At 39.4% G+C, this 22,955-nt stretch overlaps 1 protein-coding gene and 1 long non-coding RNA gene across 3 annotated transcripts in view; one reads left to right on the top strand and one right to left on the bottom strand.

Annotated features, from left to right (window-relative positions):
• LOC119917436 (Kv channel-interacting protein 2-like) overlaps positions 1-16,916 on the bottom strand; it is a 74,301-nt gene extending 57,385 nt beyond the window's left edge. The window contains exon 1 of one of the 2 annotated variants that reach the window (XM_038737761.1): positions 16,615-16,916. In XM_038737761.1, the coding sequence (XP_038593689.1) occupies positions 16,615-16,687 (73 nt within the window). In that variant the 5' untranslated portion in view covers positions 16,688-16,916. The remainder of the gene's footprint in view (positions 1-16,614) is intronic. The other variant, XM_038737762.1, reaches the window with a different exon arrangement.
• Positions 8,081-10,376, top strand: LOC119917437. The gene is made up of 2 exons (XR_005447277.1): positions 8,081-8,324; positions 9,706-10,376. It is a non-coding gene; the product is annotated as an uncharacterized LOC119917437 (long non-coding RNA).
• Positions 16,917-22,955: the final 6,039 nt, after the last annotated feature.

The raw sequence follows: 22,955 nt of genomic DNA, 5'->3' as shown, positions 1-22,955 counted from the left end.
CATGACCTCTCTCCTGGGCCCTTTGCTCTCCTAGTTCCTCAGTGGTACCTGTAGCTGGTCTTAGAGACTCTGTGCCTACACAATAACTCACCAAAGGAAAATTATGGCCTGCATACTAATGACTAATGACACTAAGGATTGCCTTCGTTCCTTAAAAATGGTTTTAGAGAGCAGGGAGAGTTTTACAACAATCATTTTTGGAGAAAATCTTTACTATGATCCAGGATCATGTCCTGTTTTACATAAGATATAAAAACATGTCAGTCACTGAAATGGCAGCTCAGGTACATTTATAATGGCACCCACCTCCACCCTCCCAACCAAAATGATTCACATTTGTTACTTTGTAGATTATTTGATTACATTGCAGGTGCTTGCACAGAGAAAAGCAAAATCCAAGAAGAGATATAGGTGTTTCTTTAATTTCTCCTCAATAGAAAATATTTACTTTTATACTAAGGTGAGACCAAAGGATTTTTTCTCCTACGTCTTAAATTCAACTCAGGAGAAACAACCACATATCATCTCATTTATATCTTCCTCAATCAAAACAAGAGATCTCTAACTGATCTTGAATAAGTCTAATTTAATTTAAGTACCCTGAACATTGCACCATATGAGACCAGAGAAAGAGCCAAAGAAACCTCACATATGATTCCTGTAAATGTTAAGTATTTTCATTTTAGGGGCTTTATACTTTTGCTCCCCTACATTTTTAAATCCTGTATTGTATTTATTGCTGTTTATCTGAACCCTATAAAGTTACTGAGATGAAGAAAAATAATTATTTGTCAATGAAAATATTGCACAACTTTGTTACAGCCAGCATAACTGGAACACCAACCACTGATGTTTGGAGATTAATTCATTAAGGACAGAATGCATGCATGAACTGAGGTACTACAATGTCATACAGAATGAGCACTTTTACTTTTGATACTTAAGTATATTCACTATGACTATGGAATACTTTTATACCTTTTTGAGGACTTGTGATAAATATCTATTTCTACTTTTCTTGAGTAAGGGACCATTGTACTATATTTAAAGTAACTATCAGCTGGATGGTGCACTGGAAAAGTTGTTGCACTTAAAACAGAAGGTACAGTATTCAAAATGTGCTCAGGGCATCCTTTTTTATCTCCTGAGGACAAAAAAGAGCCATTAATAAGACTGAGCAAAGCATCTCCCTCAAGTCTCTTCCTATGATGTCTTAGCCAGAACCTGGGCAAATGTGGAGGGAACACAGACAGTTCTCCTGACAGTGTTGAGGTCCCCCTTAAACCTCCGCTGCCCCATATACAAATACACACAAAGTGGCCTGTACAGTTCCACAGATTCAAGACTCTCTAAAACCACCATTTTTCTTTATACGTCTAAAATTGTATAGATTTTGTTACTAGCTGCATTTCAGATTTAGATGAATAAAATACAGTCAACAATTAAATTACGGTGTTTGCTTATGGTACTTTTATACTTTTAGTTAAGTAAAATTTTAAATATATGAAATTTTACTTCTAACAGTATGTAAAGCCTGGTGTTTCTACTGTCACTGATAAATGTGTTTCTTGCTTTATTTTAAACACTGTAGCCTGTAACACAGGCCTCTGTGTCAGAGCTGAGAAGTGGAGAATATGTGGTGACTTTGCAGCCTCTCGGCTCAGGCTTAATTAATGGGCCATCAGCGGAGGGACACGCCCCCCTGCACCTGGAACTTGCCCCCCTCCCCCAACCTTTCAGCAGCGCAGCAGAGAGGAGCAGAAGAAAACAGAGCGTGGCCGGAGTTTGGAGAGATTTGTTAGCAGGAGTTTGGAGAGATTTGTTTGAAAAATTTAAAGACGAAGACTTCATCTTAACCGACGCAAGAGGCAATTTCAGAGCAGGTAAGATTTATAGATATTTCTGCTTCTTGTCAAATGATGTTAATGTGCAATATTATTTTGAATGGAAGAAAACAGCAAGCTCTAACTTTAATTGAGTGGCTCCAGAACCGCTCCAGTCAGATCTCCAGCACACAATTGATAGGTACATGGTTTAACATGATGGCAGAAGTGCATATTTAATGGATTTAGTGCAGATGCAACAGAATAGTGCTGTTAAATTGTAAATATTTTTTTCTGTGTAAATAACAATACACTTATAGGCTACTGTGCATGAGGCCGTATTTGCTTTGCGACAAATCCCAGTCTGTTTTTTCTGCTGCCACAGCTGCTTTTAACTCCCCTGTTACTGTCAGTAACAATTCCACCTCGTGTTAGATCCATGCAGAACTATCTCTGGTGTGGTTTTTAGTCTGTAGTAGTACCTTCTTCTTTTAACAAATCTTCTACTAATGCGAAGTAGACAATGTGCTTCCTGTTTATACCGGCACGCGCATGCTCAGTGTAGGCTATGTGGACGGCCACTTCACGTATTCAGAGACAGAGATCCATTCTGTTATGCAGATAAAATGCTGCTGGGGACGGAGATCGTTTTTGGTTTAAATCTCCTTTTAAACAGAAACGTAGTAGTGCGGATGTGGCCCAAGACAGGTGAGCCAACATTACACCTGAGAGAGGACACTGAAGTAGATGTAACACAGTCTCTTTTTATTATTATTTTGATCCCAAAGCAGCTCTGTTCTCATGGCTTATTGTGTGAAAATTAAATATTTATCAGCTACTACTTGATTGATTTAGTACCCTTTCCTATTGCCTGTCTCACTCCCACCTCTGTGACTGTCTGTTTAGTTAGTGGAGGGAAAGCTTCTGACAGGGAGAGCTGAATAACAGTTGCCACCATAAAAAGAAGAAAACGTGATGTTTCCTGACAACAGTTTGTTTATAAAATTAGGTAAAATCTGCCCGCAGCCTGCAACGGATTTTCAAAAAGTAACACTTACTTTATAAAGTACACCTGTAAAGTCTTATACAATCCATTACAACAGTGCTGCCACAAAGTCTACTTTAATGATGCCTTTAATCAGTTTTCTTTTTTGACACAGTCATATAGGTGTTAAGTGAATTAAATTTTTTAGCACTGAGGTCATAGTTGGTGAAAATGTTGTACTGGACTACATCATATTCAGATGTGTTTAATATTCCGCCCTACTCATATATATAAACAGGGAGAGCAAAATCACCTTTCAGTGTAACAACACCTTGAACTATAGGCTTAGTAATAAACAGAACTGAATTTACACATTCCTGACAAAATGGTCAGAAACTGAACCTGTTGTACAGAATTGCAGTAGATTGTACAGGTGTCCTGAATAGTCGCTACTGAGTATAAAGCAGTATCTGGAAACAAAGCACAAATGGCACATTGTCTCACTGGAGACTTGAGACGTAACCTCGTATTTATGACAGGGTGTCCAATTCACTTAAAACATGTGTTTATTCTCTCTCTCTCACTGTGTAGAGAGATGTATTATATGATATGAAATGCAGCAGTACTGTATCACTTAATATTACTACTACACATTGTTATTTTTATTTTGTTCAGAGTATAACATGACATCATTTTCATTATTCTCATTGGTGTTAGGTCCAGGAAGATCGCTATGAGTCAAACACAGGTATGTGCCTTTACAAACTCTTTACTCCATCCTGACACTGACTTCTTTCTTCACTGTAAAAGTAGTAGTAGTTGTGATTCAGCGTTAAAGCTGACATTTTTAAATGAAACAATATCAGCTGCAGACCGATAATATAAACAGGAATTTAGGGCTCGGGCAATTCGTCAACATAGTCGATCCAGTGTTGGCAGGATTCCCCCGGACAAGCTCCAGCTACAAGACCGTGCCTTCGACCATCTAAAGTTTGGAAGTATTTTAGACAGACAGTCTCTGTGATCTGAGAAAAGCTTCACTGCAGCACAACTGTCCACGAATACGTGAAGCAGCATGAACACGTGAGCGAAAGTATCCTGGAGCACTGACGGCAGCACCGCAAATCCTATTTACTTTCTGTCGCCACACGAGCATGGCACATCATCAGCACAAGGACACGTAGTATTTCTTAATCGCTTTCATGTTAAAAGTAATTTTTGCCCCGCTGCTGTCATTGTAGCATAACGTTACACCTCAAGACATCGAACGTTCGGCCGTTTCATATTTTCTGTTTTAATTAACGGCCACATATGAGCGAGAAAACAGCTGAAACTAACATTACAGACGATCTGTGACTGTCTGTACAGTCTGTGAATCCTTTCAATTGTTTTCTTTGCCCGACACTGATGCAGAAATACATTTGATTATCATACTGCAGTACTCAATATTGAAATTAATCCATGTCAAAAACATTAAAAGTTTTAAGTAAAGTAGCCTAATAATTAATGTCTGTTATTGTTGTTATCACAACACATCAATGGCGTGGAAATTTGATTCATTTTAAGATTTGCTGCTATTCTTATTTTTTATATATATATATATATACACACACATTATTCTAATGTGCTTCATCAGGATGATTAAAATATAGATTTATTTATTAGGAATGTTTTTGATATTTATTTTGGATAAATTGGTATGTTAATCGAGTAATAGGCAACTTTTTTCCTTTTAGAATACAGAAAATTAGTCGTTAGATTAATTGGGTAATTGAAAAAATAATCGTTTGATTAATTGACTTGAAAAATAATCGTTACGTACAGCCCTAATCAGAAATTGAATATCTGCAGGCTTAGAAGTTGTGATTATTTTACAGTACTTAATCTTAACGCTGTTCCTGAACTTTAGCTGCCAGTAATCTTACTGCTAACATCAGGCGAGATGGATTTATATAGCCTGCAGTGGAAAAGCTACATTTTACAAGGGGTTGGGGTAAACAGCTGACTGAATGGGATATTGCTCAGCACTGGGGATGTAGCGATTGCTGGATTTCACTATTAACCGTGCTTTAAAACGTCACGGTTAATTAATCAGCGTTTCCCACACATAGGGTTTACTTGGGCGGGCCGTCCAGGTAGATTAACAGCTGCCCAAGTAAATTTGGCGACCCATTTTACAATTGTTTTAAAATAAGTAAGTAAAGGTAATACATAATAACTTATTTAAATAATGTGGCAGGTTGTTGGGGAATTAAATATAATTGTGACACTTACAATCAATGCTGTCGCACTGAGATCGAGCTTTCAGTACAACATAAACAAACAAAGCAGGTGTAACCGACAGCACCGCTGCGCTATGAGGCCTATTTTCAATGGCTTGTGCCACGCCAAAGCTTGACGAGCTCGCACGCAAGCAGCAGTCAAATTAGCTGAACTTTTGCGCTGAACCCAGCTTCCACACAGTGCAAATCACTTCTTTTGTGAAAGGTTCTTTATGGAAGAACGTTGTCCTCTGCCGACCTTCAGTCACTGAACATTTAACATCCTGTTGCTTCCTCCTGTCTGTGCTGAGAAAATGTTGCAGGTGTAAAACACTAACAGAACATCAGGAGCTTATAAACTTCCAGAACTGTGGGCTACCAATTACCTGCATTTCAGTTATTAATAACGCTGCATGAGACATGTTCTCAATTTTCATCATTGAACATTCATCATCATTTTCACTAAAACTTATACATGTGGATGAGAGTTGATGACAACAGTTCAGTTTATTCCCCTCCCCAATAACAATTTCCCCTGGGAGATAAAGTTAATATTCCTCTTATATTAATAATAATACTTAAATATTATAGTTTTATAATTGTTAATGTAATATTAAAAACCTACTTAAGTAATTACTAGTGTTGTTAAATTAATTAATGCATAATATCATGATAATCTTGAAACCGTGATTATTCCTCTGACTATAATCGTACCAACAAAATCTGTAATCGTTGCATCCCTACTCAGCACAAGCCAGTCTCTCGTGTTTCAACAGTTTCATTTACCAGTCCTGACCAGCACGCACGCTGTCACCGTGTACACGGACTAAAACTTCTAGTGAAGTTATGGATGTTATATTATGACATGTTAGAACAGTTGCAACATTTTGGTACGTGTGCTTATTCACTTTCTCGCCAAGTGCTGGATGAGAAAAGTAAAGGACTGTCATGTCTATTCACTAAATATGGAGTTAGAGCCAGCAGCCAATTAGCTTTAGATAATATAGATTTATTTATATTTAGCATGCACACTAAAGTGATTTGATCTTCTCAATAAACCCTCAGAAAGAAAGACAATACATGTATTCCCCCAAAAAACTATTTCTTCAAGGTAAATTAACTTTTACGTTAATTGTCAGTTATTAACATAATTTATTTGTATTATTCAACACTATACTACTAAAATGACTATGTAAAAAAGCCTTTGTCCTGAGCATGAACTCAAATCAGTCCCTGCTCGTTCTGTTCTCTCAGACAAAAGTTGATGGCAGATTTCTTTTTTAAATGAAAGTAGAGTCCCAGGCAGAGACTGCAACTTTTTGGCCAATCCTGAGAGCAAGATGTCAGTGGGACTGCAGTCAGTTTGTTGCTGTGCCTTGTCAACTTGCAAAGTTGTAGATACCATGCAGTTCTTGCTGCGACAGTCGTAATGTGGTAAAACGTTGAGAGTGGATGACAAGTAAACGACCTACTGAAAAATAAGTGGAGTCTGTTCAAAGATGTCAACAGTTTATTAGTCAAGATTCAATTCAGTTACATACTTGTCAGTTTGTGTACTTTGATTGTATTAATAAAGCAAATGGAAATAAGTGATTATTATATTGGTTTTAATGATTAGGTTGTTATGAATGTGGTCATTCATAAAGTAATTCTATGGAACAAAAATTTTATACCCACAAAGATACATTGGGAATTATTATTGTTATGTAATCATAGCACCCTAAATTGTGACAGATATCCCAGCCCTATCATCAATAGGGATGCAACGATTACAGATTATTGTCAGAGAAATAATCACGGTTTCACGATTATGCATTAATTTTCACTAGTAATAACTTAAGTTGATTTTTAATATTAAATTACATTAACAATTGTGTTTCTATAATATGTAAGTATTATTACTATAAGAGGAATATTAACTTCATTTATTCCCCAGGGGAAACTGTTAATAAGAGGGAAATAAACTGAATTGTTGTCATCAACTCTCATCTAGACATCATTCATGCAGTGTTATTAATAACTGAAATGCAGGTAATTGGTAGCCTACAGTCCTGAAAGTCTAAAAGCTCCTGATGTTATGTAGTGTTTTACACCTGGCAACATTTTTTCAACACAGATGTAACGTTAAATGTTCAGTGACGGAAGGTATTGAAAGGACTATGTTCTTCCATAAAGAACCTTTCAGAAAAGAAGCGATTTGCGCTGGGTTCAGCACAAAAGTACTTCGACTGCGGCATGGCGTGCTGTGCGCGATCCTCTACACAGCAACAAAGTGCCCTAGCGCGGCGCAAGTCGCTGAAATAATGGGCCTCTTTCTGTGCGGTGGGTCTGAAAGGTTACATGCTGCTTCTTTGTTTACGTTGTACTGAAAGCTCGACTCTCACCGCTACGGCATCGATTGTAAGTGACACGTTCAGGTTTAATTCCCTATACCAACTAAGGTGGGTCTCTGACATTGACAGCTTTGTGTTGGAGAGATTTGTGCAGCGCTGTTCATGAGAGACGGAGAGAGTGAGCGAGAGATGTTGCGCGAATATATACACTGTAGAAACAGTTACACCTTTAGAAGAGCAGTTGATATTCAGTCCTCGTATAATTATTAGTGTGCAATTATCTGATTAATCCTCTGTCAGTACCACAATTTCCACGGACGGTGTTTATACTGTATGTGCAGTCATTATTTAAAAAAGGCCTAACAAAATTAGCCGAGTGTTATATAAAAAAATCTAAACAACACTAACAAGTATGTGAAATATGTTTAACAAAAAGAAAATGAAGAAAGGAAAGAAAATGCTCGCAAAGGAGGTATTGGGTGTGTAATTGCTCTAGTTTTAGTATAGTGAAAATGGTGTAACTGATCCATACAGGCCAGTAACATTGGAAGGTCAAGACAAGTCATTTTAAAACTCCTTTTATTCACCGGCAGTCTTTGTACTCTGCAACTTGGGTTTTTATTAGAGCACAGAGTAATAATAAATGACTGTTGCTGTTTTTCACAGGTGAAAGTCTCACTTTCACCTCCACCCCACACACAGTGAAGAGAGGAAGACCAGTGGATAATATGTTTTTGGCAGTAAGGATGCTGTCCATTTAAAACCTGAAACACTTTTCAACTCTCTAACAGTTAACAAATACAGAAGGATGCAGCCTTACCCACACTATATAGTATGAGGTGTTACTTTTTGTATGCTCTTGTTTTTCAGATGGAGGTTCTGACCCCTGCGCTGAGTTAGAGATAAGGAGAACTCACTGATGGTGAGTTAAATTGCTTTAATTATGAAATATACAAAAACTCCTGCCTTTGTTTCATACTTTAACTCAGTCAAAAGACAAGTAGAGTACTACTTTACTCTTACTGTAAGTGTATGTGTACTTTTGTTTGAGTGTTTGTTTGTAACTCTTTTCTAATTTATGATGGTCAGTGTTGGGCAAGTTACTCAGAAATTATTATATATTACTAGTTATTACTCCTTTAAAGTATTACTTTACTTATTACTGGGTGGGCAATATTAGATTGTGGACGATTAAAATGTCTCCACGATCTATCTTTTCAGAGAGATCATTACTGTCGTGCTACAGATCACAATCTATTTAGTTCTGTCTGCGTCCTCTGCTGTCTACTAAGGCAACACAGTAACTGTTGGGCCTCATAAAATAACATTAAAGTTCCCCGTGTCCCCCAGCTACTCTGTCTCAACTCTCTGTGATTTACGGAGGTTGCTGATGAACAGATGTGTTACTTGTTGCTAAAGTAACTGCTAAGTGCCATTAAGTAGCTGCTGTGATCTTATAAGCTCAGTTAGCCTAGTGGTCGTAGCTGACTCAGCCCGGACTGGGAGCTCGCAGCACCTGGGAGTGTTTTGTGTTTAACGTTACACCTCTACTCAGGCACTGGAGGTTTTAGGCCTCAGCAAGCGGCGCTGGTTTGGGCACCAGAACAGGAGCCAAGCGTGCAACGACACCGCGCTCAGCAGCCTCCCAGTAAACACTGTATGAACGGGACCGAACACAGACTTTGGACAAGTTTGTGCAGCGGTGTTCACGAGAGAGAAAGAGAGCGCGAGCCAGGAGGTGCTGCACGAATATTTGCTCCTCAATACAGCTCCTCGGTCAAACATGATTTTAAATATGCCTAGTAAAAAAATTTTTAAATTAATGTGGTGGTCAGCGTTGACAATTAACCAAATTATAGGCTAATTATGGGAAACACTGCTTTCACTACCACCCTGCCTTTGCCCCCAAACAAAGCATCTCTCCCGAATTATTAACTAATATCGTATTCACAACCGCGAGTATGCTATGGTCTTTACATACGGTACCGCTGAGCTGCCGCACAGTCGTGGATTCATGTCAAGGACGGTGCGTTTAGTAACGAGTTTTTTAGAAAAGTAACTACACTTCACTTTACAATTACACTACTAGTTACAGGGAAAAGTAATATTATTACAGTAAAGCGTTACTGCCCAACACTGATGATGGTAAATATTAAATGTGTTTTTGTGACCTTTAACAATTAACCTTTTTTGTCCCATGGTAAGAGAGTTGCAATCATCTGTCAGTTCTTGGTTGTCACATTTAATTAAAGCACTTGTTTCATCGACTAATAGGAAATGATGTTTGTCTGTTCCTGTTGTAGATGAGACCCCCAGGCTTCCACAGAAGAACAAAGTCAAACATGAGAGAGCAAGAGAGCATGGAGTGAGGTAGAGAGAACTGCGATGTAGAGTGCCTGGAAAAAAGGACTGTGAGCAATGTATACATGGAGAAAAGACCTTGGCTCAAGGGTCATGGAAAGATGTCAAACTTTGTGTACAACACAATTGTGACCCTTAGACGAAGCGGCGCTTCACGTATTCTTAAGAATTCAAAAGCCAAATGTTTTTGCCATTTACAGTCTCCTACTGAACTACTGATTGATAATAATCTGAAATTAATCTATCCTGGACCATATAGTGTCAGATGATGTACTGTAAAAAGGCAAGACTAGCCACAATAAGCTAGTGTTCAGCGTTCCTAAAACTCAAAACCAGTTGTAAAAAATTCAAAGGATTATTTTGTTTTCATTGTACTTTGCAAGACAGTGTTCCTTGTTTTCAATTGATTGTCTGATAATATCAATTTTCTTCATATTGGCCCTCACTTTAATTGGTGAATTAATAGTAGTTATGATACAGTACACTTTACTGTATTTTTTGAGTTGTACAAGAGGCAATAGTTTGTTTCTGGAATAATTTATTTCTGTTTATGCTTAATAAACAATGGATTTGGGGGTGGTGATAGCGCACTTCAATCCCCCACTGTGAACCATCCACTGTGTCCCTGAGTAAGACACTTAACCCTAGTTGCTCCAGAGGCGTGCGACCTCCGACCTCCGACATGTATAGCAATTGTAAGTCACTTTGGATAAAAGCTTCAGCTAAATGAATAAATAAAATGGATTTCTTTTATATCCCTGCAGCTTTGTTGAAAGTTGTATATGTGGATTGCTCAAGTTATATTTACTTTAGTAAAGCAGTAATTGACCAGTAAGTATGTATGTTTGTACAGCAGTCAAATCGATGGTCACCTCCATAAATTTAGGTATTCTGCTTATCTATGAATCTCAGACTGGGCAATTCTTTTTAAAAATGCCCATACTGACTTATTTTTACATAATGTGTTATACTAGAACATTAAAATTATTAAATTTAATGCTAAAAATAGAAGGTAGTTAAACTAGTCCATTCTGAAACGAACTCAATAGCGCCCCCTTGAAAAGGTCCCCACTCCAGTGGTAAACTGGGTTAAAAAAATTAAAAATTTCCTTCATGTTTTTTAAGGAACTGAGGTGGAAACTGGCATCAAGGTGCCACCCAGTGTTGGAATCTATCATGCATTTGTCTCTAAGTATAGTAGAAAGGGTGGTCCTCACTCCAGCAGTTAATTAACCTGGACCTCACTATGAGGCACGTACAGGAATGTGTGTGTGTGTGTGTGTGCAGTGCATCCAGAGGATTGTGCTGACTGTTGAGAAGTGGGCAAACAGCTTACTTTGCCAAGAACAGATATCCAGTTAATCTGAGATGGACATCATTGCCTAGCCTATCCTCCGCACACTGTAAATCCTCTAAACACAAACACACACACACCACACACACGCACACACGCACACACACACACACACACACACTTTGTACACAGCTTAATTTTCTATCTCAGGGTGTCTTTACCATGAGCACACGTTAACCAATAAACTTTGATTCCCTGTTTTCTTAAATCCTTCATACAAATTCCTTGATAAAAATGAATTTTATGCATAAAATGTTAGAGAATTGTGAAAAATTCCTATCATAGTTCCTCAGAGCCCTCAGTATGATGCCGTATTAGGGACACTGTAGATAAAAATATTAGTGCTCGGAAACGATTTAAATTTTTAATCGTGATTAATCGCATAGTTACAGTATGTGCAAAATTGAATAATGAATTCTAAAGTAGTGTATTATGCACTTTTAATTTAAATGTACTGCTATATACACAAAAGTGCAATAACATGTGGTTTTCAAACACTTTAAACAAATAAGGTGCTTTTTACCAGCAGTATTCCCTTTATACAGTAGCAATAAAATATTTCTTGTAAATCTCAGCTTAAACATTAATGTAATCAAACCGAATATAAAACCAAAGCTACTTGCTACGGCCAGGGCATTACCTTTTATAACAAGTCAAGAGTCCAGAGCCACAATCATAACATCATAACAGGCACCTTCTGAGTAACAAGTTAACATATATAAATCTGTTTTCTTGTTTTTTGTCTGAACAGGAATCAGCATAAACATTTTTCTTTTATCAGAGAGCAGCATAAACAGTCTATGTTCAGCAAGTGCCCCTGTTAGAGTGAGGTGAAATGCTCGCACACACCCGCCGCCAAAGTTGAATTGTCTGACTTTTTGTGCGTGACGTGTAGCACAAATTATTGGAAGAGAGACTGATCCTCGCTGTTTGTGAGTTCATTTATTACTGTTTACTAAATAGGACATCAACAGGAGGGAATTTGCATGGCAGAGCATCCCCGCAAAACTAGAAGAAGGCCTATCATGTAAAGTTATGTAACATTAGCTTATCATTTTAAATAGGTTACAGCTGTGTAGCAGTTTTCTGACCGTCGCGTCATAGCAATTGGAAATTTAGAAGTTACCTGTGTGTAAGTACGTTTGATAGAACACATAGGATTTAGGACTCTGCTGGAGACGTTTATTTTGTAACTTTAGTCCTTTTTTCTGTGTCATATAAAACGTCGGATATTTTTCTTCTTACGTCTGCCTCCTTGCCTCGCTGGATTGTACAGTCTTGCCCTCTTTGGAAAACACGAGTCAGAAACTTTATGTCCTGCGATAGTGGCAAAAGAAGTTCTAAAAGTTGCCACTACAGACATCTTCCCCAATACTAATCAGCACACAGTGCGTAGCTATCCACTTATGGCATTTAATTGCTTTTCTTTATCTACTTCTCCCAAATGCTGCATCCAACGTTATCTGCCGAAGCCTCCCTCCGCTGCTTGTTTGGGTGCTTGATTTGCGGACTGATCAACATCCCACCCCTCCTGTGACCCATGGTTTGACTGTATGTGTATTCAGAGCCATTGAGAAATGGACTTTCAAAATAATAATAATAATAAAAATTGCGTTAACGTGCGATGAGATAATTGTCTGTGTTAATTAGTTAATACCGTGATAATAATGTGTTAACGTGCACAGCCCTAAAAAAAATATATATATATATTTCGGAGGGACGGGGGTAATATTCAGCAAAAAAATTTGTAAATTTACAAGACAAAAAGTCTAAACCAAAATTTATGAGAAAACAAACTTGGGAAAATAGGGTTTTCCAAGTAATTTTCAGTCAGTCAGTGCAGACATAAGAGAAGAGGTGGAGCAGACATACATCCAGGACGGCCACAAAGCCACATGAAAGATCATTTAGAAATGTGTCTCATAATACTGGTTGGTTAAATTGGCTTAGATGTGACAGCTTTTGTAATTGACATCTGCATACTCTGCTTTACGGAGCCTTTAACACAAGCACGCCTGAAAAATTATATTTTCTGTTTTTATTTCTCATATATTGAGCTCAACTTTAATCTCAGAGAATTTCTGTTCTGAGTTTTTTCTTGCAAATTTATTACTGTCTTACCAATATATATATCCAAGTTTTTTCCCCCTAAATTTCCGACTTTAATCTTCTGAGTTGTTTCTCACAATATTACCCCCTTCTCTGTAATATATATATTTTTTAATACAATGGCCCTAATACGCTGTCATAGAGGTGACCCCTACAAATGTCTTGTTTTATCCACCCTACAGTCCAAACCCCAAATATATTCAATTTACCAGGACAGAAGACTATATAAACCACCAAATAATCTTATTTGAGAAGCTGGAACCACGACATTTTTGGAGTTTTTGCTTTTTTGCTTTTCTCACAAAAGTTTTGGTCCCTTTATGCTCCATTATGACATGTATGATTAAATCATTGACCAGTGATAAAAACGACAAAATAAAAGGATTTGGTATGTTTGGATTTGACAGATAATCTGAGCATGAAGGTAAAAAAGAACACACCATAGATGCACACTATTGGTATCAGACAGAGCAAATAGATGACTGGCAGACTGGCTGCCAACCACTACTGATTTAGCCTTTAGATAATATTCTGGACTTGGAGCGAGGAAAAGGAAGCATGACAAGGTTGAGATAATAGCTGCAAATGCATATGTGGAAGCCCTTGTGTATGTGTGTGTGTGTGTGTGTGTGTGTGTGTGTGTGTGTGTGTATTTGATATGATTCCTATTGAGTGTGGCTCGTGAGGTGGAAGAGGAGATTACTGCACCACGCTTCTATAATTACCTCTCATCTCTCACTCGGTGCTCTTAAACACAACAGGGAATGCCATGCAGGCTACCACACACTCCAACACATACACACACGGTGGAGCGCATTTCAGTACAATGTAGCAAGCTGAGAGGGAGATATTTCTAGAGGGTTACATTTCACTCACATGGTGATTGGAGACCACCCACACTAACTTTCAGCAACACAGGTCAGCTTTAAGGAACACACACACTCTCTCTCTCTCTCTCTCTCTCTCATCTCGCTCACTCGCACACACAAGTTGCTTGTTAGTAAGAAAAATGACTCACTTGTAGCTGTCCTTCCTACTCAAAAAAAACCCACTTAAGAATCCATTCTCACAAGTCGTGCCCTCATATCACACTATATACTTTTTAATTTTAGTCGGGATTAGGCAGAATATCACCTGTCACCTGCTCTCTCTCTGTCACACACACACACACACACGCTTGCAAACACAGTATACACTGGGCCACTTTGCGGTCGGCTGATTCTATAACATGAAAAATGCCATAAACAAAAGGCTGGCAATATTTGTCCACAGCTTTAGCTGCATCACATCTTCATTACACTGATTCTTATTAGCAAACGCCAGCCTTAATAACCATGCAAACTATCAGGGCTAAGCATGTTTTAAAGTTGACTGCGTCTTACAAAGAAGAATTAACCACGCAATTCACAGCTTTGAAAAAGTCATTAAAAACTTGAGTCATGAGTAAATTGCTCCGCCACACTGGATGACTTGGTCCCTCATTCTCTCCCCTCGCTCAACTATTTAAAAACCAATATGACTTTATGTGGACAGTCAGACACAGGGGACCATTGCAACAAGCTGGATGGAAAAGAGGGGAGATGGAGTCAAGAAAAGTCTGATTCTTCTGAAGAGTTTAGATTCACATTACGGAAAGTTTTATCTCCTCCACAGTCACATTTAGGCTACTAATCATCTATAATCCATCTCATTATTATGTATGTGATGCATACTAATTTGCAACTAATTACAGAGCCAAAGGTAAAGTTACAAAACAAAGACACTCAGAGTAGACCAGCCAGGAGAAAAGACTGTCAAGCTGCTGAAGTTTATTGTGTAGTCTCTGCAGGGCTCAGTGTTGGTCCAAGCATGACGGTCAGCATACTGTGTGGGTTGGTTGACATGGTTTACAATACCTGTGTTGAGTTGTAAAGCCTGATGGATGCATTTGAATTCAGTAGAACAAATCCTTTTTTTTACTTTCACTACACACACACACACACACTTTGATACACATAAGAATAGGCACAGATAGACCCATCAGAAGATATCCATACACTGCAAGCCTGTTGCACACACACAAACATCAGATCACACTGTTTCACTCATCACCATGCATTCTTTTCTTTATTTAGGATGCTTTCAATTTGTGACAAAGCACTGCTTAACTGCCAATGCGTGGACTATTGCAAAAGAGATTACAGTGGTTGAGCCCCAGGCACACAGCTGTCTGTTTCCCTGTGCAGGCCCCAGATGCGTTCAAGCACAAAAAGCAAGCATTTCATTTAGGCAGCTGGCATTTAACTGGCTCACATGAGCGGGGAGAGCTGTGAGCTATAATGTGACAATGGAAGGAACACCTCAAGATAGTGCTCAGCTTACAAGGGAGCCCATTCAGAGCACAGGTATGTGCAGGCATGTTCGCTGCCACTCAATGAACCGATTGGTTATATCGCTATAAACTGATGTGAGTCTCATATAGGCTACTTATAAAGAGGAAGCACATCGCTCACCCCAATTACACACGCCGAGAAAAATAAAGCACAAGAGAGGACCATGTTTTTTATTCAAGCCACAGATCAGACACTCAGCCAAAATACGCACAGCCATACCCCGTTTGAAAATCCACATGGCAGTAAGTGTCGCTCAGATGTCTGCCGTGCTTGCAGAGAATACCAGCGCCTTTACTCGGCAGATAAAGCTCAAAGCGATATGAGCGATTTCTGTCTAAAGTGATAACACGCCAAAGCACAGGGATCCGGTCGAGCTCCAGTTTGGGCATTAGATCGGCCAAACAGGTGTTATCGACCCCGCAGCGTTTTTCACAGCAGTCAAGACAGCGACAATAACCGTGTTATTAGTCTCCTATAGCTGCGCCAGGCCAGCAGAAAAATCATACTGTTGTCTTAAAAGTGTTGACAGTAACCAAACACCATTCACCAACATTACGCACCACATTATGCAACCACATTGACGTGCAACACTGACATTAAAAGATTCAATATGTGTGTTTTTCCCCAATCAAATAATGTTTTTCAACTCGTAGCCCCCCACGCTTTTTTATCCTGTAGCCAAAAAAACTCTAAATGTTATAATTACTTAAGTGGTAACACGACAACTACGGGAATAAAGCAGAAAAATGCTGTTACCATGGAAGCTGAAAAGTACGACAAAGATTAAATAAACTTGCATATAAACTTGCGTGGAGCACAAAACTGATAAATAGTGCGAAACATTAAGATTATTCATGCCCAGTTCTTTGATGAATTGCGGGCAGGTTCTGACATTTCAGCGTCACCTGAAGTTAGGTGGACCATTAGCAGATTAGCAGCTTTACATATTGAACCTTTTTTTTTTTTGCAGGCAATCACACAACACCCACCGGTGTTTCAGACGCCGGTTCACTCACCCGTTAGCTGGTCATAGGATCCGTCCAGCTCTCTGGAGTCCGACAAGCTTTGGTCGCGGTTTTTCGCCTTCATTTTCCCCGTTTGCGCCGGAATGTGGGACTGTGAGAAAATATGTTGGCGATTCTGTCTGTGAAAAATAATAGTGGTTGTGTTGTTCGCCTTCGCGGAGGATGGCTACAAATATACTGCCGTTAACAAATCATACTTGATTTAAAAAAAATACAGCCATGTAAGTTATTTCCCGTATCTGTTCCTGTGTGGGCTCTCGGCATCCAGGAGCCGAGTGAACCAAGCGCGCTTCTGGTCGGCACTCTCACATGGGCTGGCAGGCGCGCACGCACACATTTAAGTACACACACACACACACACACACACACACAAAAACATAGAGAAGAGGAGAAAAACGTATATAAATAGAATAACATATAAACAATCAAAAACCTTTAAATACTTTGGTTTGGATACTTCTTACAGATCATAACAAATGTATGCATGGTCAAAATATAGATTTAGAATATAGTATATAGAGAGTTTGCCAACATTTTCCCCAGTGGAATTAAACAATATGGTAACACTTTACAAAAAGATAGTGCTTACTCACAGATGTTTATGAACTAATCATTTCCTAATGATTCATTATTGGTGTATCAGCCAGTCTGGTCTCTAGTAACTCATCATTATCTAGGATACTATAGTCCTGGAGTTATTCAGGAATTACTCGAAGACTCATCAAGTCGTTCCTGATTTGTTCCTTAGTAACTACTCACATTTTTGCGTACCATACTGTAAAGTAGCCTATTATCAGCAACATATCCCATTCCATTCATGCAGAATCTCACTCAGCGATTTGGTCGTCAGCCTGTCTCTGCCATTATTATCAACATCACATCCTCTCCTAATGTTCGCCACTGAGTCAGAGCCGTGTCGAATGTGTACAGAGACATCAGCAGGAGCAACAAGGAGTACACTGCTGCTGAGGTTCCGACTATATCTGATCTATAAATACTCAGTGGCTCTGGGAAGCCTTGTGTCTATCCCTTTTGCTCCTCTCTTCACTCCCTCTCAGTGTCTTCGCCTCCCTTTGCCTCACTCCTGCTCGCGTACTACAGTATGACACTTGGTCACAATCTGCCAAGCAATCTGTCTTTGAGGCCATATTTTCCTACATTATAGCATCAATAATGCTCTCCATCCTGCTATCCAACCGTTCATTCATTTATCTGGAGCATGAACAGTTGTAATGTTTGTCCGTCTGTTACTGTGTGGCGGAGTTATTCTTTTATCAAGATGTTATGCCCTTTGCTGCCTGCTGGAGGAAAGGCGTTCACTGAAGTGTGCTGGGTGCTAGATTCCCACCTCTCTGCTCAGTGATCCATCATGATCTCTCAGGAATCAATAGGCATCTGAATTAAACACGTGTCACTAAAAGGTTGTCCAAGAGACCACGGCTTAAGATGGAGCTGCCTTAAGCGTTACACCAGTCACTGAAATCCCCATCCAAACATGCATTTGTCTCATGAAGCAGTTCCATTGTGCCTTCATGCAAATCGAGATGCCATGTAGCCCTCGACCTGCCTGCTATCATGTGATCATACAGTACAGCATGACAGTTACATGGATTGGTTCAGGAAGATGTTGTTGTTGTTGATGATGCTGTCTGTAATAGATAACATGTTGTTAAGGTCTTACAATCAAATATGGCTTGAAAGGCTGTTGTTGAAAGTTGGTAGTTTCATCTTTAACTAGAACAGAGGTCAGCCGTGGAAGTTATGCTGGTTACAATAGGCTTTAAGGGCTTCATACGCTTCAGATGAAGTGCTTGTGGGATCGGAACCAGCCTTTCAAGCTCAACAGACAAACAACATCTGTAACTTCTTTGTGTGAGCTGCCGAGAGATACACCATCATTGTCGAAAAGTGTGCGCTCTTATCCCCATTTGTACAATTTGTTACACCATTGTGTTATTATACAGGACATTTAGAATTACCTTGTTGTTGTGCGTTTGCCTTTCATGTCGGCAGATTGAAAATTGTTGTGTTTGCAAGCATTAATGACACACTGTGGAGCATACAGAAATTGCTTTGGCCTCGGTACATTAGGCCAACTGTTTGGTCAGATCTCTGATTGTTGCCACTTTTTACCCATCACACAACAACAAGAAGGCCTAATGTTGCATGTCTTGGTTTTGCATATTTGGTGAAACTTTGAGAGCAGCAGGTGGATGGCCACATCCTGATATATAGTGCCCTGGCTGCTAGTCTCATTACCAGATGCCTACATGGTTGTTTTATCTGTGATCATTTACATATTAAGTGTGAAGTATGATAGAAAGGCATCAAAACACCCTGGAAAACAGGTGAGTTAAGGTCATGAGGAGTTGGATGTTCCCCCTGCTAAGCGTCATTTGAACCCTGTATGCTGCCAATAAACAGACGGAGGCCCACAATAACCACAAGGCCTGCTTTTTCTGTCATCTAATACCAACAAAATATTTCACAGATACGGACGATTGGATAGTGATTGGATTTCTGTGTGTAGTAAATGAAAGGAGACAAGGAGAGGTGAATTCTAAACAAAGGCGAGGAGGTGTCTGCAAGAATGAAGGATAGGGGAAGTGGGGAGATCGATTCATAGTGAGTTAGAGGGGATTTAGTGAGTCAGAGCCAAAACAAAGGGAATCGGTGAGTCGTTGTTGAAGTCTGTGACTGTGGGGTTAGTGGTGGGGTGGGGAGTCTAGAAAAACCTAGATGTGGACGTACACACATCATAGCTGTACAGTGACCCAGAGACAACCTTGTATCCAGAACGAAATAGCAGATACCGGGCATGATGCCAGCTGAGTAGAGAGGTCTGCTGTTGTTATGTTAGCGAGGTGTTGTTAGTATCCATAATTACAACACCAGCAAACATTAAGGATAGGAGAAGGGTCTTTTAATACTACCTACTCTATCCACAATAAAGAGATCATTATTGATTGTTAGATTTTGAGACAGGTTTCTGAACTTACAAAACAACTTTGTTTTCTCATTGTTTGACAGTGTTAGCCTATGATCCTATTGAACAATAAGTCATTGCAAATCCTCTCTCTGGAACATGTCGACCCCTGCTGATATTTGCAATTTACAGTAAGCTTGTCTTGTTTCATAACTCAACGTACAAAACTACTTGTCAGTGTGCAGGTGTGTGTAGCTTGCAAATTAGAAAATTCAAATCAAGCTGTTTAATCCTAGTCTACCCATGCACCTCCAGCACTTTGTAACCAGATTACTCACATACATTCAAAAGCTCAATGAATGTTGATTTCTGCAAGTAATTGATAAAAACTCAGGGTTGGGGAAGCAGGAAAGGAGAAAGTGAAGAGGGAAGGAGAGGCAGGAACTCATCAAACTACTGAGATGCACCCTCTGGCTCTCACTGCAAACCCAAGGTTAGTCCCCTGTCCTTGGCAACTCTCTCATGAGCCAAACTGCACTGTGAATATTAATAGCACCAAACTCTGGGATTCCCAAACCAAGGGGTGTGTGTTTCTCTGTGTCTCTGTGTGTGTGTGTGTGTGTGTGTGTGTGTGTGTGTGTGTGTGTGCGTGTGTGTGTGTGTGTGTGTGTGTGTGTGTGTGTGAGTGTGTGTGTACGCCCAGATCATAGCTACAGCGATGCCAACCAGCATCAAATTAATATGTCACACACGGCACTGTAACAGCAAAACAATGCAGAATTCTTCTGTAACGCTTCATGTTTTTCCTTAAAACACAAAGTTCAATATTTGCAGTTTTAGTGGGACCATGGGAGAGACAGGTAAAGATCAATTGCCAGCACAATTCAGCACCTCAGCAGAAAAGACTGAATAAGAAGGATTACTAAAAAAAAAACAAAAAAAACCTGTCACTGTTGGTATTTCGAAGCTTCAAGCTTCCCGAAGTAGAAAGACACCCCTTCTTAAATTATATTAAAAATTTCAAACATCTAAATGACACTTCCGTTCATTATTCACTGCAGCCCTCAACCTCCAGCAAGGAGCTGTCAGCTTGGCCAGTAGGTCTGCTGGCTGTGTGACTGATTGATGATGTCCATCGAGACTTGGACACACACGCACACCAAACATACACACACACACGCACACAGGCACATACACGATTGCGCATTAATAAAACATGAGTAAATATGATCATAAACAAAAAACAAACAATAATCCATGCCAAATTTGACTGTTCATCCCTCAGTGGCTTCATGTTGTTCTAAACATTTTAGAGTGTAAGGTGGTATTATATCTGACAAAGCAAAAATATGTCTCACTGAGTTTTTTCATTGTTTCAAGGCCTTTCTCAAGTAATCATATAAATGGACATTATAAAACAAAGCACATTTCATTTTCTATTTCCAAGCATATTCTGTTAATAATACCAACATGAACCAACTTTATCTCAGTTGGGCATAGTGAGACCTTCTTCCTCCTGGACAGATAAAATTTCATGCATTTTTGTGCCAAACTCTCATTTGATTAAACCATATATATTGTATTGGCTTTAAGAAAAGTGATGAAAAGATACTTGATACAGAACTACTGTATATCTGCAGGCAGTTTTCATACTATGTCTTTTAGACGCATAAACATCACTTTCTCATATACAGTTTTATTAACAACAGCTGCATATAACAACATACTATCATCTGCACTTTAAAAGAATCATAGTTCCTCTGTGTCTCCCCATCCTCCCTCCCTTTTAGCTGTTTATTCCCATCTCAGTTTACTTCTATCAGTTCATTCTTTTTTCATCATACTCCCTGTAACCCTAATCCAAACTGACTGTCCACTGTCGCTCTCCACCTGTCCCCGTCGTACTCTGATTCTCTTTTCTCTCTGTATCTCTGTCTTTCTAAAGGCCTCTATCACCTCCTCTAAGCCAGAGATATGTGATGACGCCAGCCGGGACAGGACAAGTGTGTGACCTTCAGAAAACACGAACAGATTCCCTCTCCGCGTGTGTCGGATCCCTCCCCCACATCTCATAATCACACTTGACCGTAATTGCTTTTATTTTGTTTGGTGGTACTGTCTCAGGAGAATGGATGATAATTTAACCCCCGACCCCCAGGTACGTTTGCTGTCTCAGCGAACATTTAAAACCTGTGATAGCTTTTGACAGATGTCAGCTGGGCTGCTGCTACCGACGTCACCTTTCTGCCTGAGGGATGACACCCTCGGAGACAGTGTGGCACACAAACGCACATGCAGCTATGCCATAACTTGTCTGTCATCTTGGTAGGGGATTTGTGACAGTGTGGGTGTCTGAGAATTATAACCTCCCATTTCTCTTTCTGCCTCGCTATAATGTATACAGCATTGTTTTGGCTATAGTACACTATAGAAAGCATCTGAATAATGTTGCATCTCTTTGTGTTCACTGGCCTGGAGGAAAGAAAACCAGGAGGAATGGAAACCCGTATGAATTACTCATGAGTGTAAAGTGCATGACTTCTCTCTCTCTGATTCACTTGCTTCACTCTTCATTTTCATTTCCTCTTTATTGTTGCCATGTGTCCTTGTGGAGTCAGTCCTCTCCGTCCAGACAGTGGAGTTGTTTCTGTGAAAAGGTATAGACAAACAGACTTGCACACGTTCAGATTGGAGCATATTATCTAGAGGTGCCCTCTATGATGGTTAATCAACAGACAACTGGTGTATACACAAATCATCCATCAGCTATGTGCCACATTCTTCATTTATATACAGTTAGAAACTCCAAGTTGGTTTAGTGTGCTGTCAGTTTAAAAGCCTCTTTAAGTCCTGGCAGTAAGTTTATAGTATATAACATAAAACTGACTCACACTGACTGAGTTGTGTTATTGCTTCTACATCATACATTGCAATTGTGTCTCCAACAAATTTCATTCATAAACTGTTGAATGTTTTTGCCAAATAATGATTTATGATATGAATTTAATTATTTAAGAATATTTTATGGCATCAGAAAATGGGTTGAGTTCCAGGGCTGAGAAAGAATGTTATTAGTAACAGTATTAACACTACAAATACAGAACTGTAATAATGATCCTTGTACATTCCAAAACAGGGAGGAAGCAGTCACAGGTAATGATTCTGAATCATGATGTCGGAACAACCAGCAAGGAGACTGAACATTACTTTCCATCCATCTATCCATCGTCAGTTGCTTATCCTGTGTACAGGGTTGCGGGGGGCTAGACCTAATCAAAGCTGACAGCATGTGAAAGGCAGGGTACACCCTGGACAGGTCGTCAGTCCATCGCAGGGCCACACAGATAGAAACAACCACTCACACTCACAACTAAGGACAATTTAGATTCACTAATTAACCTAATCT

The sequence above is a fragment of the Micropterus salmoides genome, unplaced genomic scaffold (assembly GCF_014851395.1).
Source record: "Micropterus salmoides isolate LMB-PRFRI ecotype aquatic unplaced genomic scaffold, ASM1485139v1 Ms_hic_scaffold_22, whole genome shotgun sequence".
NCBI classification, from domain to species: domain Eukaryota; kingdom Metazoa; phylum Chordata; class Actinopteri; order Centrarchiformes; family Centrarchidae; genus Micropterus; species Micropterus salmoides.
This window is presented reverse-complemented; position numbering and strand designations above follow the sequence as displayed.